Source organism: Salmo trutta, chromosome 21 (genome assembly GCF_901001165.1).
Source record: "Salmo trutta chromosome 21, fSalTru1.1, whole genome shotgun sequence".
NCBI classification, from domain to species: Eukaryota; Metazoa; Chordata; class Actinopteri; order Salmoniformes; family Salmonidae; genus Salmo; species Salmo trutta.
In genome coordinates, this window is record NC_042977.1 from 49,469,020 (window position 1) to 49,485,080 (window position 16,061).

Here is a 16,061-nt window from a genome sequence, read left to right on the forward strand (position 1 = left end):
CTGGACCCCAGGAAGAGTAGCTGCTGCCTTGGCAGGAACTAATGGGGATCCATAATAAACCCCAGGAAGAGTAGCTGCCTTGGCAGGAACTAATGGGGATCCCTAATAAACCCCAGGAAGAGTAGCTGCTGCCTTGACAGGAACTAATGGGGATCCATAATAAACCCCCAGGAAGAGTAGATGCTGCCTTGGCAGGAACTAATGGGCATCCATAATAAACCTCAGGAAGAGTAGCTGCTGCCTTGGCAGGAACTAATGGGGATCCATATTAAACCCCAGGAAGAGTAGCTGCTGACTTGGCAGGAACTAATGGGGATCCATAATAAACCCCAGGAAGAGTAGCTGCTGCCTTGGCAGGAACTAATGGGGATCCATAATAAACCCCAGGAAGACTAGCTGCTGCCTTGGCAGGAACTAATGGGGATCCATAATAAACCCCCAGGAAGAGTAGCCACTGCCTTGGCAGGAACTAATGGGGATCCATAATAAACCCCAGGAAGAGTAGCCGCTGCCTTGACAGGAACTAATGGGGATCCATAATAAACCCCAGGAAGAGTAGCTGCTGCCTTGACAGGAACTAATGGGGATCCATAATAAACCCCAGGAAGAGTAGCCGCTGCCTTGGCAGGAACTAATGGGGATCCATAATAAACCCCAGGAAGAGTAGCCGCTGCCATGCCAGGAACTAATGGGGATCCATAATAAACCCCAGGAAGAGTAGCCGCTGCCTTGGCAGGAACTAATGGGGATCCATAATTAACCCCAGGAAGAGTAGCTGCTGCCTTGGCAGGAACTAATGGGGATCCATAATAAACCCCAGGAAGAGTAGCCGCTGCTTTGGCAGGAACTAATGGGGATCCATAATAAACCCCAGGAAGAGTAGCCGCTGCCTTGGCAGGAACTAATGGGGATCCATAATAAACCCCAGGAAGAGTAGCCGCTGCCTTGGCAGGAACTAATGGGGATCCATAATAAACCCCAGGGAGATTAGCCGCTGCTTTGGCAGGAACTAATGGGGATCCATAATAAACCCCAGGAAGAGTAGCCGCTGCCTTGGCAGGAACTAATGGGGATCCATAATAAACCCCAGGAAGAGTAGCCGCTGCCTTGGCAGGAACTAATGGGGATCCATAATAAACCCCAGGAAGAGTAGCCGCTGCCTTGGCAGGAACTAATGGGGATCCATAATAAACCCCAGGAAGATTAGCCGCTGCTTTGGCAGGAACTAATGGGGATCCATAATAAACCCCAGGAAGAGTAGCCGCTGCCTTGGCAGGAACTAATGGGGATCCATAATAAACCCCAGGAAGAGTAGCCGCTGCCTTGGCAGGAACTAATGGGGATCCATAATAAACCCCAGGAAGAGTAGCCGCTGCCTTGGCAGGAACTAATGGGGATCCATAATAAACCCCAGGAAGATTAGCCGCTGCTTTGGCAGGAACTAATGGGGATCCATAATAAACCCCAGGAAGATTAGCCGCTGCTTTGGCAGGAACTAATGGGGATCCATAATAAACCTCAGGAAGAGTAGCAGGAACCAGTAGGGGCCTTTCTTTGTGAGGCAGTGGAAAACCTCCCTGGTCTTTGTGATTGAATCTGTGTTATGAAATTCACTGCTTGACTGAGGGACCTTACAGATAATTGTATGTGTGGGGGGTACAGAGATGAGGTAGTCATCATGTTAAACACTATTATGGCACACAGAGTGAGTCCATTCAACTTATTATGTGACTTGTTGAGCACATTTTTATATCTGAATTTATTCAGGCTTGACATAACAAAGGGGTTGACTCAAGAAATGTTTAAAAACATAACTCCACTTAGACATTATGGGGTATATTGTGTGTGTAGACTAGTGACAAAAATCTAAATTGAATCAATTTTAAATTCAGGCTGTAACACAACAACATGTGGAAAAAGTCAAGATGTATGAATACTTTCTGAAGACCCTGTATTCTATATCTACAGTATCTCTATAATTTTAGGGTGTATAATAATAACTTCGTTATTTTGTGAAGTCTATATTATGTACAGTATACTGTAGGTTTGTATTTACAGTATGTTTGTATTGTCTTACCTTTCAAAGCCAATCTGACGTATAGATTTCTCCCACGTTGAACCTGAACAAAATCACAAGAGCATTTCATAAGAGCAGGTATAGATTAAGAGCATTTCATAAGAGCAGGTACAGATTAAGAGCATTAAATAAAATCAGGTACAGATTAAGAGCATTTCATAAGAGCAGGTACAGATTAAGAGCATTTCATAAGAGCAGGTACATATTAAGAGCATTTCATGAGAGCAGATACCGATTAAGAGCATTTCATAAGAGCAGGTACAGATTAAGAGCATTTCATAAGAGCAGGTACAGATTAAGAGCATTTCATAAGAGCAGGTACAGATTAAGAGCATTTCATAAAATCAGGTATAGATTAAGAGCATTTCATAAGAGCAGGTACAGATTAAGAGCATTTCATAAGAGCAGGTACAGATTAAGAGCATTTCATAAGAGCAGGTATAGATTAAGAGCATTTCATAAGAGAAGGTACAGATTAAGAGCATTTCATAAGAGCAGGTACAGATTAAGAGCATTTCATAAGAGCAGGTACATATTAAGAGCATTTCATAAGAGCAGATACAGATTAAAAGCATTTCATACGAGCAGGTACAGATTAAGAGCCTTTCATAAGAGCAGGTACAGATTAAGAGTATTTCATAAAAGCAGGTACAGATTAAGAGCATTTCATAAGAGCAGGTACAAATTAAGAGCATTTCATAAGAGCAGATACCGATTAAGAGCATTTCATAAGAGCAGGTACAGATTAAGAGCATTTCATAAGAGCAGGTACAGATTAAGAGCATTTCATAAAATCAGGTATAGATTAAGAGCATTTCATAAAAGCAGGTATAGATTACGAACATTTCATAAGAGCAGGTACAGATTAAGAGCATTTCATAAGAGCAGGTACAGATTAAGAGCATTTCATAAGAACAGTTATAGATTAAAACCATTTCATAAGAGCAGGTACAGATTAAGAGCAGGTACAGATTAAGAGCAGGAATAGCGCTTGGTTGATTTAGACACTTGATTGAGCTACTTTCACTACTAGTTTGGAGTGTTCCTGAGTACCATTCTTAAAGACACATTTCCAGGTATTCTATTATTTTATATTCACCTCATGGCTAAAATTACCCACAGCGGATAACGCACAAAATGATCCACGGCTGATAATGCACAAAATGACCCACGGACAATAAAGCACAAAATTACCCACGGCGGATAACGCACAAAATGATCCACGGCTGATAATGCACAAAATGATCCGCGGCAGATAACGCACAAAATGACCCACGGCTGATCATGCACAAAATGATCCACGGCTGATAATGCACAAAATGATCCACGGCGGATAACGCACAAAATGATCCACGGCTGATAATGCACAAAATGATCCACGGCTGATAATGCACAAAATGATCCACGGCAGATAACGCACAAAATTACCCACGGCGGATAACGCACAAAATGACTCACGGACAATAAAGCACAAAATGACCCACGGCGGATAACGCACAAAATGACCCACGGCGGATAACGCACAAAATGACCCACGGACGATAACGCACAAAATGACCCACGGCCGATAACACACAAAATTATCCACGGCTGATAATGCCTTTGTTCCAGTGCCAAGGAAAACACATCATCACCTTGTGACTGAAGACTACAGACTAATCTAGAATAATGACAAATCAATTTAGAGGTGTGTGTGTGTGTGTTTTCTCAATTACTTAGCAGAGTATTTTGGTGTTGAATATCACACTGATGGAGGTTCAGTTGTGACATTTTGACTTCAAAGGCAGATGGTCTTATAACTAACTACATGTAATACACCTTCTGACCCCTCTTTATTATTTTATTCTCTTATCTCTCTCTATCTCTACTGCTCTCTCTCTCAACACAGACACACCTTCCTTCTGACATCTCTTCATCATTTTATCTTCTTATCTCTCTCTATCTCTACTGCTCTCTCTCTCAACACAGACACACCTTCCTTCTGACATCTCTTCATCATTTTATCCTCTTATCTCTCTCTATCTCTACTGCTCTCTCTCAACACAGACACACCTTCCTTCTGACATCTCTTCATCATTTTATCCTCTTATCTCTCTCTATCTCTACTGCTCTCTCTCAACACAGACACACCTTCCTTCTGACATCTCTTCATCATTTTATCCTCTTATCTCTCTCTATCTCTACTGCTCTCTCTCTCAACACAGACACACCTTCCTTCTGACATCTCTTCATCATTTTATCCTCTTATCTCTCTACAAATTGGTTCTCTCTCTCTCTCTCTCTCTCTCTCTCTCTCTCTCTCTCTCTCTCTCTCCCTCTCTTCCTCTCTCTCTCTCTCTTCGAGTCCTTAAAAAAGTATGCAGTATTTTGTTTTTTTATGTATTATTTCTTACATTGTTACCCCAGGAAATCTTAAGTCTTATTACATACAGCCGGGAAGAACTATACAAGCAGATACAAGCAGATCCTCTGTTCGGACCACCACCCAGGACAGTGGATCTAATCCCAGAAGCCGACCCAAAACAACGGCGCCGCAGAAGGGGCAGATGATCAGGCTCCGTAGACGGGCACATCGCCCACCGCTCCCGAGTATACTACTCGCCAATGTCCAGTCTCTTGACCACAAGGTAGATGAAATTCGAGCAAGGGTTGCCTTCCAGAGAGACGTCAGAGATTGTAACATTCTCGTCAGTTATCGTCACAGCTGTGTACATTCCCCCTCAAGCAGACACCAAGATGGCCCTCAAGGAACTTCTCTTGACTCTATGTAAACTGGAAACCATATATCCTGAGGCTGCATTTATTGTAGCTGGGTATTTTAACAAAGCAAATTTGAGAACAAGGCTACCTAAATTCTATCAGCATATTGATTACACTACGCACGGGGGTAATACACTCGACCACTGCTACTCTAACTTCCGCGATACATACAAAGCCCCGGCGACGCCCTCCCTTCGGCAAATCCGACCACGACGCCATCTTGCTCCTACCGTCTTATAGGCAGAAACTCAAACAGGATGTACCAGTGACTAGAACCATTCAACGCTGGTCTGACCAATCGAAATCCACGCTTCAAGATTGTTTTGATCACGCGGACTGGGATATGTTCCGGGTAGCCTCAGAGAATAACATCGACCTATACGCTGATTCGATGAGTGAGTTTATAAAGAAGTGCATTGGAGATGTTGTACCCACTGTGACTATAAAAACCTTCCCTAACCAGAAACCGTGGATGGATGACGGCATTCGCGCAAAGAGAACTGAAAGCGCGAACCACCTCATTTAACCATGGAAAGATGTCTGGGAATCTGTCTGAAATATAAACAGTATAGTTATTCCCTCCGCAAGGCAATCAAACACGCAAAATGCCGTTATAGGGACAAAGTGGAGTCGCAATTCAACGGCTCAGACACGAGACGTATGTGTCAGGGTCTACAGACAATCACGGACTACAAAAAGAAAACCACATCACAGACACCAACAACGCGCTTCCAGACAAACTAAACACCTTCTTTGCCGGCTTTGAGGATAATACAGTGGCACCGTCACAGCCCGCTAACGAGAACTGCGCCACCCCCCCTGTCCTTCTCTGTGGCCGACGTGAGTAAAACATTTAAACGTGTTAACCCTCGCAAGGCTGCTGGCCCAGACGACACCCCTAGCCGTGTCCTCAGAGCATGCGCAGACCAGCTGGCTGGTGTGTTTACGGACATATTCAATCATCCTATCCCAGTCTGCTGTCCCCACATGCTTCAAGATGGCCACCATTTTTCATGTACCCCAAGAAGGCAAAGATAACTGAACTAAATAACTATTGACCCGTAGCACTCACTTCTGTCATCATGAAGTGCTTTGAGAGACTAGTCAAGGATCATATTACCTCCACCTTACCTGACACCCTAGACCCACTTCAGTTTGCATACCGCCCTAATAGGTCCACAAATGATGCAATCGCCATTACACTGCACACTGCCCTATCCCATCTGGACAAGAGGAAAACATATGTAAGATTGCTGTTCATTGACTACAGCTCAGCCTTCAACACCATAGTACCCTCCAAACTCATCATTAAGCTGGAGGCCCTGGGCCTCAACCTCGCCCTGTGCAACTGGGTCCTTGACTTTCTGACGGGCCGTCCCCAGGTGGTGAAGGTAGGAAACAACATCTCCACCTCGCTGAACCTCAACACTGGGGCCCCACAAGGGTGCGTGCTCAGCCCCCTCCTGTACTCCCTGTTCACCCACGACTGCGTGGCCATGCACGCCTCCAACTCAATCATCAAGTTTGCAGATGACACAATAGTAGTGGGCTTGATTACCAACAAGGACGAGACGGCCTACAAGGAGGATGTGAGGGCACTCAGAGTGTGGTGTCAGGAAAACAACCTCTCACTCAACATCAACAAAATGAAGGAGCTGATCGTGGACTTCAGGAAACAGCAGAGGGAGCACCCCCTATCCACATCGAAGGGACAGTAGTAGAGAAAGTGGAACATTTTAAGTTCCTCGGCGTACACATCAACGACAAACTGAAATGGTCCACCCACACAGACAGCGTGGTGAAGAAGGCGCAACAGCACCTCTTCAACCTCAGGAGGCTGAAGAAGTGTGGCTTGTCACCCAAACCCCTGACTAACTTTTACAGATCCACAATTGAGAGCATCCTGTAGAGCTGTATCACAGCCTGGCACGGCAACTGCTCCGCCCACAACCGCAAGGCTCTCCAGAGTGTGGTGCGGTCTGCACAACGCATCCCCGGGGACAAAATACCTGCCCTCCAGGACACCTACATCACCCGATGTCACAGGAAGGCAAAAAATATAATCAATATCACTTGAATAATGTATTCATATCTTACATTACTCATATTATATGTATATACTGTATTTTATACCATATATAGCACCTTGCCCATGCTGCTCGGCCATCGCTCATCCATATATTTATATGTACATATTCTCATTCACCCCTTTTAGATTTGTGTGTATTAAGTAGTTGTTGTGGAATTGTTAGATCACTTGTTAGATATTACTGCACTGTCGGGAACTAAAAGCACAAGCATTTCGCTAAACTCGCATTAACATCTGTTAACCGTGTGTTATGTGACCAATAAAAATGTGATTTGATTTGAACAGAGGCCTAGAAACATCCATCCATGTTGGTGGAAGCCGAGAAGGCAGCTCAGTACATCTTTTCTTGGCGGAGGTGTTTAACGTTAACAGGAAGCCCAGCAGCAGTCGACACTAGAATAACACAGTGTGTCTGGTTTGCTCTTTGGCTCTTTTCAGACCAAGAGGACTGTCTTGAAACAGGAAACCCTTCAAGTCACAACCTCGACATAACAACCACAGTAATGTTAGGAATGTCCAGGTCCAAATATTTGTAACACCTAACTTCTCCCAGCCCAAACTGAGGAGCATACAGGTGTATGGAGGGTGTGTGGGTCTGTGTGTGTGGGGGGGGGGGGACGAACTGTATTGTAGACTATAGCATTCCTCATATAACATCGCGCATTAGCAATGACATAAGTAACATCGGAAGGAAGGTGACATGTGTGATACAGAATAATCTGCGGAGAGGCGAGTTGCTGAAGAACCTGTCCTGGGTTTTATTATAACCGCCTCAAAATATAAAAAGCCATAAGTGTTCACTGAGCCAATAACTAATCATTATCACTGACTCTACTATCAACTAACTTATCCATATCACTGACTCTACTATCAACTAACTTATCCATATCACTGACTCTATTATCAACTAACTTATCCATATCACTGACTCTACTATCAACTAACTTATCCATATCACTGACTCTATTTTCAACTAACGTATCCATATCACTGACTCTACTATCAACTAACTTATCCATATCACTGACTCTACTATCAACTAACTTATCCATATCACTCTCTTTCATTAACTAACTTATCCATATCACTCTCTTTCATTAACTAACTTATCCATATTACTGACTCTATTATCAACTAACTTATCCATATCACTCTCTTTCATTAACTAACTTATCCATATCGCTGACTCTATTATCAACTAACTTATCCATATCGCTGACTCTTTCATTAACTAACTTATCCATATCACTGACTCTATTAGCAACTAACTTATCCATATCACTGACTCTATTATCAACTAACTTATCCATATCACTGACTCTATTATCAACTAACTTATCCATATCCCTGACTCTTTCATTAACTAACTTATCCATATCACTGACTCTTTCATTAACTAACTTATCCATATCACTGACTCTATTATCAACTAACTTATCCATATCACTGATTCTACTATCAACTAACTTATCGATATCACTGACTCTATTCTCAACTAACTTATCCATATCACTGACTCTACTATCAACTAACTTATCCATATCGCTGACTCTATTATCAACTAACTTATCCATATCACTGACTCTACTATCAACTAACTTATCCATATCGCTGACTCTACTATCAACTAACTTATCCATATCGCTGACTCTATTATCAACTAACTTATTCATATCACTGACTCTACTATCAACTAACTTATCCATATCACTCTCTTTCATTAACTAACTTATCCATATCACTCTCTTTCATTAACTAACTTATCCATATCGCTGACTCTATTATCAACTAACTTATCCATATCGCTGACTCTTTCATTAACTAACTTATCCATATCGCTGACTCTATTATCAACTAACTTATCCATATCACTGACTCTATTAGCAACTAACTTATCCATATCACTGACTCTATTATCAACTAACTTATCCATATCACTGACTCTTTCATTAACTAACTTATCCATATCACTGACTCTTTCATTAACTAACTTATCCATATGGCTGACTCTATTATCAACTAACTTATCCATATCACTCTCTTTCATTAACTAACTTATCCATATCACTGACTCTATTATCAACTAACTTATCCATATCACTGACTCTATTAGCAACTAACTTATCCATATCACTGACTCTATTATCAACTAACTTATCCATATCACTACCTCTATTATCAACTAATTTATCCATATCACTGGCTCTTTCATTAACTAACTTATCCATATCGCTGACTCTATTATCAACTAACTTATCCATATCACTGACTCTTTCATTAACTAACATTTCGCTGACTCTATTATTAACTAACTTAACTAAATCCTTGACTCTCATGAACTAACTTAATTATATCACTGACTCTTTCCTTAAATAACTTATCTTGACCCTGTCAGACTACTGGCTTGACTCTGTCAGACTACTTTACCCTGTCAGGCTACTGGCTTTACCCTGTCAGACTACTGGCTTTACCCTGTCAGACTACTTTACCCTGTCAGACTACTTTACCCTGTCAGACTACTGGCTTGACCCTGTCAGACTACTGGCTTTACCCTGTCAGACTACTGGCTTTACCCTGTCAGACTACTGGCTTTACCCTGTCAGACTACTTTACCCTGTCAGACTACTGGCTTTACCCTGTCAGACTACTGGCTTTACCCTGTCAGACTACTGGCTTTACCCTGTCAGACTACTGGCTTTACCCTGTCAGACTACTTTACCCTGTCAGGCTACTGGCTTTACCCTGTCAGACTACTGGCTTTACCCTGTCAGACTACTGGCTTTACCCTGTCAGACTACTGGCTTTACCCTGTCAGGCTACTGGCTTGGCCCTGTCAGACTACTGGCTTTACCCTGTCAGACTACTTTACCCTGTCAGGCTACTGGCTTTACCCTGTCAGACTACTGGCTTTACCCTGTCAGACTACTTTACCCTGTCAGACTACTGGCTTTACCCTGTCAGACTACTGGCTTTACCCTGTCAGACTACTGGCTTTACCCTGTCAGACTACTGGCTTTACCCTGTCAGACTACTTTACCCTGTCAGACTACTGGCTTTACCCTGTCAGACTACTGGCTTTACCCTGTCAGACTACTGGCTTGGCCCTGTCAGACTACTGGCTTTACCCTGTCAGACTACTGGCTTTACCCTGTCAGACTACTGGCTTTACCCTGTCAGACTACTTTACCCTGTCAGACTACTGGCTTTACCCTGTCAGACTACTGGCTTGACCCTGTCAGACTACTGGCTTGGCCCTGTCAGACTACGTTACCCTGTCAGGCTACTGGCTTTACCCTGTCAGACTACTGGCTTGACCCTGTCAGACTACTGGCTTGGCCCTGTCAGACTACTGGCTTTACCCTGTCAGACTACTTTACCCTGTCAGACTACTGGCTTTACCCTGTCAGACTACTGGCTTTACCCTGTCAGACTACTGGCTTTACACTGTCAGACTACTGGCTTGGCCCTGTCAGACTACTGGCTTGGCCCTGTCAGACTACTGGCTTTACCCTGTCAGACTAGTGGCTTGGCCCTGTCAGACTACTGGCTTTACCCTGTCAGACTACTGGCTTTACCCTGTCAGGCTACTGGCTTTACCCTGTCAGGCTACTGGCTTTACCCTGTCAGACTACTGGCTTTACCCTGTCAGACTACTTTACCCTGTCAGACTACTGGCTTTACCCTGTCAGACTACTGGCTTGGCCCTGTCAGACTACTGGCTTGGCCCTGTCAGACTACTTTACCCTGTCAGACTACTGGCTTTACCCTGTCAGACTACTTTACCCTGTCAGACTACTGGCTTTACCCTGTCAGACTACTGGCTTTACCCTGTCAGACTACTGGCTTTACCCTGTCAGGCTACTGGCTTTACCCTGTCAGACTACTGGCTTTACCCTGTCAGACTACTGGCTTTACCCTGTCAGACTACTGGCTTTACCCTGTCAGACTACTGGCTTTACCCTGTCAGACTACTTTACCCTGTCAGACTACTGGCTTTACCCTGTCAGACTACTGGCTTTACCCTGTCAGACTACTGGCTTTACCCTGTCAGGCTACTGGCTTTACCCTGTCAGACTACTGGCTTTACCCTGTCAGACTACTGGCTTTACCCTGTCAGACTACTTTACCCTGTCAGACTACTGGCTTTACCCTGTCAGACTACTGGCTTTACCCTGTCAGACTACTTTACCCTGTTACACTATTTTTTTTGTACCCTTTTTTCTCCCCAATTTTGTGGTATCCAACTCCCGTACGGACTCGGGAGAGGTGAACATCGAGAGCCGTGCGTCCTCCGAAACACAACCCAACCAAGCCGCACTGCTTCTTGACACAATGCCCGCTGGAGGCCAGCCGCACCAATGTGTCGGAGGAAACACCGTACACCTGGCGACCTGGTCAGCGTGCACTGCACCCGGCCCGCCACAGGAGTCGCTAGTGCGCGATGAGACAAGGATATCCCTGCCGGCCAAACCCTCCCCTACGACGCTGGGGCCAATTGGGCGCCGCCCCATGGGCCTCCCGGCCGCGGCCGGCTGCGACAGAGCCTGGACTCGAACCCAGAATCTCGGGTGGTACAGCTAGCACTGCGATGCACCCGGGAGGCTGCCTGTCAGATTACTTTACCCTGTCAGATTACTGCTGTAGATTTGACAGTTTCATTGCATTCTTCTCTCTCCCTTGATCCTGATAGTCTAGTGCTGCACGCTTTTCCACTGGCCATATTTAAACGCTGTCACATTTACAGTGTGACTATAATATAATGATAAATAATATTACGTATTAATAATATATAATTACTTTCTATCTGCCCAGGGAGGGAGGTGTCAAATTTAGCAGGAGGGCCGTGGTGGTGGTTGGGGTGAATTTATATGTGGCTGGGGATGAGGGCTGTATTTAAACCTCAGCCCAAAGCAGTGAGGAGAGAGAGAGAGAGAGAGAGAGAGAGAGAAGATCCAGAGCAGGAAGAGGAACAGTAGGAGGAGGAGGAGGAGGAACAGGAGGAACAGGGGGAGGAGGAGGAAAAGGAGGAAGAGGTGCAGGAGGAGGACAAGGAGGAGGAACAGTAGGAGGAACAGGAGCAGGAGGAGGAAAAGGAGGAGGAGGAGGAACAGTAGGAGGAGGAGGAGCAGGAGGAGGAACAGGAGGAGGAGCAGGAGGAGGAACAGGAGGAGGAGGAGGAAAAGGAGGAAGAGGAGGAACAGGAGGAGGAACAGGAGTAGGAGGAGGAGCGAGACAAGCAGGCCTGCTCCTGTCTGCTCCTGTCTATTAATCTCCGTTCTCCCTGCTCTGCTTAGTAGCAGCTGTCTGTCACCATGTTAGCTTAGTGAGGTAGTCAGTCCATTCATACATGTCAAGTTATGACCCTAATGGCTTATTTGGCTCTGGCCAATAAAGAAGCACAGGAAATGATGTACACTATCCTGAGATAAGATCAGAACTGTTTCAGAATGAGAGAAAGCTTCTTGTCCATATCCCCGTGGTCTAGCCAAAACGAAAGGGGTGTAGAGATGTTAGATCTGGATAGACGACCTACTATAAATAATGATTTTTGTTTTGACAGGCATTAGTAATGTACAGTACTAAGGAAATACCAACATCTTCACATATTATTTGTCACGTCCTGACCATAGTAAGTTGTTATTTTCTATGGTCAGGGCGTGACAGGGGGGTGTTTGTCCGTTTTTGTATTTCTATGTTTAGTTTCTAGTTTTGTATTTCTAGGTTGGTTTTGTTTGGCATGACCTCCAATTAGAGGCAGCCGGTTGTCGTTGTCTCTAATTGGAGGCCATATTTTAAGTTGTCCCACCTGGGTTTTGTGGGTAGTGTTTGTTCTTCCTGCGTCACGGTTTGTTGTTTTGTTCCTTCAGTTTATTTTTTGTATCGCATTAAGTTCCACTGTCCAATAAATACGTGGAACGAAACCGACGCTGCATTTTGGTCCGATCATTGGAACAGACGTGACATTATTTGGATGAGTATCTGAACTGAGACCTGTAATTTAGAGGCCAGTTATGCAGTGACGTGTCATGAGTACATCAGTGATGTACAGAGGAAATACCAAAGTCTCCTACATAATTATATAATTCCATTGTACAGTATTTTTAACTTGATCTGACTTTAAATTTATCTCGGAAATCTGGAACTAAAATCTTGCGTAAATTTGGTCCGAATAAAACAGACAAAAAAAAAACCCCAACAACGTTCTGTTCAGATGTTATTGGTAATACAAAAGTCTTTCAGTCTAAAAAAAAAAAAAAAAAGGAGAAGGAATGTGTCTCCCTGTATCTGAAGGCTATTCACGTGTTAAATAAAACCTCTAAACCCTAGTCATTTATGCTGCAGCGCAGAGCAATAAAGAAATGCACAGTTTCATATAGGTATCTCTGTTTAATGTTGCGGGTAATTATAAAGAAAAAAAACTTTTTCTAATTGCCTCCCCCCCTCCCCTCCCCCTCCTTCTTTCCCTCCCTTCACACCCAATGATTTCCTTCCTTAATGCTAATGTTGGCAGCTGCTAGTAGCTACCAACGCATACTGCCTACTGTGCTGTACAGTGTTGCCCAAGGCGGTATGGTCATTATAACCATCTGAGGAAGGTAAATTGAAATGGAAAATGTATTTAGTTCCAGTTAAAACATGAGAGGCCCTTAGAACAAGGGGAGGGGGGGGGGGATCAGGGTTCTACCTTGTCTAGACACAGTGGAGTTTTACAACTGATAAGTGTTCCAGATGTCCAGTGAGTACACACAGGGCACTATTCACAACTCCCAACACCTCCCAACACCTCTCACAAAATTAAATCCCTCACATTGTTTCCTGTTTCAGCCTGTAAAAAGTTGTTCCCTTTCCCTTAATTTTCCATACACGATGAGAGTTTTACATCGCTAAACATCTCTGCCTTATCTCAACAACAACAACAAAAATATAGGTCGAATATCCCTTTGAGCATGATGAAGTTATTAATTACACATTTAGATGGTGTATCAATACACCCAGTCACTACAAAGATACAGGCGTCCTTCCTAACACAGTCGGACGGAACGGAAGGAAACCTCTCAGGGATTTCACCGTAAATGCCAACGGTGACTTTAAAACAGTTACAGAGTTTACAAGCATTTCGCTACACCCGCAATAACATCTGCTAAACACGTGTACGTGACCAATAAAATTTGATTTTGCATTGATAGGAGAAAGCTGAGGATGGATCAACAACATTGTAGTTACTCCACAATACTAACCTAAATGACACAGTGAAAAGAAGGAAGCCTGTACAGAATTAAAAATATTCTAAAACATGTGTCCTGTTTGCAACAAGGCACTAAAATAATACTGCAAAAAATGTGTCAAAGCAATTCACTTTTTGTACTGAAAACAAATTATTGTGTTCAGGGCAAATCCAATAGAACACATTACTGAGTACCACTCTCCATACGTTCAAGCATAGTGGTGGCTGCATCATGTTATGGGTATGCTTGTCATCGTTAAGGACTGGGGAGTTTTTCAGGATAAATAAGAAATGGAATGGAGTTAAGCACAGGCAAAATCCTAGAGGAAAATCTGGTTCAGTCTGCTTTCCACCAGACACTGGGACGTGAATTCACCTTTCAGCAGGACAATAACCTACAACACAATGACAAATCAACACTGGAGTTGCTTATCAAGAAGACAGAGAATGTTCCTGAGTGGCCGAGTTACAGTTTTGACTTAAATCTGCTTGAAAATCTATGGCAAGACCTGAAAATGGATGTCAGGCAATGATGAACAACCAATTTGACAGAGCTTGAAGAATGTTGAATTCCCCCCTTCTGACACCCAGGTGGCGACACCCATCTCTGCATGCCTGGCAGATATCTCAGGTTGGATGTCGGTCCCACCACCTCGAGCTCAACCTCGACAAGACGGAGCTGCTCTTCCTCCCGGGGAAGGTCTGCCCGCTCAAAGACCTCGCCATCACGGTGGACAACTCCACAGTGTCGCCCTCCCAGAGTGCAAAGAACATTGACGTGACCCTGGACAACACCCTGTCGTTCTCTGCAAACATCAAAGCAGTGACCGCTCCCTACCTCAAAACAGGAAGTGATGCAGGTCCTAGTCCAGGAAACTTGTCATCTCCCGTCTGGACTGCTGCAACCCTCTGTTGGCTGGGCTCCCCGTTTCTGCCATCAAACCTCTTCAATTTATCCAGAACGCTGCAGCCCACCTGGTGTTCAACCTTCCCAACTTATCCAGTACGCTGCAGCCCACCTGGTGTTCAACCTTCCCAACTTATCCAGTACGCTGCAGCCCGCCTGGTGTTCAACCTTCCCAACTTATCCAGAACGCTGCAGCCCACCTGGTGTTCAACCTTCCCAACTTATCCAGAACGCTGCAGCCCACCTGGTGTTCAACCTTCCCAACTTATCCAGAACGCTGCAGCCCACCTGGTGTTCAACCTTCCCAACTTATCCAGTACGCTGCAGCCCACCTGGTGTTCAACCTTCCCAACTTATCCAGAACGCTGCAGCCCACCTGGTGTTCAACCTTCCCAACTTATCCAGTACGCTGCAGCCCGCCTGGTGTTCAACCTTCCCAACTTATCCAGTACGCTGCAGCCCACCTGGTGTTCAACCTTCCCAACTTATCCAGTACGCTGCAGCCCACCTGGTGTTCAACCTTCCCAACTTATCCAGTACGCTGCAGCCCACCTGGTGTTCAACCTTCCCAACTTATCCAGTACGCTGCAGCCCACCTGGTGTTCAACCTTCCCAACTTATCCAGTACGCTGCAGCCCACCTGGTGTTCAACCTTCCCAACTTATCCAGTACGCTGCAGCCCGCCTGGTGTTCAACCTTCCCAACTTATCCAGAACGCTGCAGCCCACCTGGTGTTCAACCTTCCCAACTTATCCAGAACGCTGCAGCCCACCTGGTGTTCAACCTTCCCAAGTTCTTCCCATGTCACCCCACTCCTCCACACACTAGACTGGCTTCTAGTCGAAGCTCACATCCACTGCAAACAGTATCTTAAATAATCCTCCTCCTCACCTCGACCCCACCCCTCCTCAAGTAGCCAAGGTAGACAGTCTGGTTTTACATTATCCAGAACGCTGCAGCCCGCCTGGTGTTCAACCTTCCCAACTTATCCAGAACGCTGCAG

At 44.6% G+C, this 16,061-nt stretch overlaps 1 protein-coding gene across 1 annotated transcript in view; it reads right to left on the reverse strand.

The window, feature by feature from the left end:
* LOC115156484 (piezo-type mechanosensitive ion channel component 2-like) overlaps positions 1 to 16,061 on the reverse strand; it is a 215,456-nt gene that overhangs the window by 167,078 nt on the left and 32,317 nt on the right. Inside the window, exon 4 of the mRNA XM_029703905.1 lies at positions 2,078 to 2,120. Coding sequence (XP_029559765.1) covers positions 2,078 to 2,120 — 43 coding nt within the window. The remainder of the gene's footprint in view (positions 1 to 2,077; positions 2,121 to 16,061) is intronic.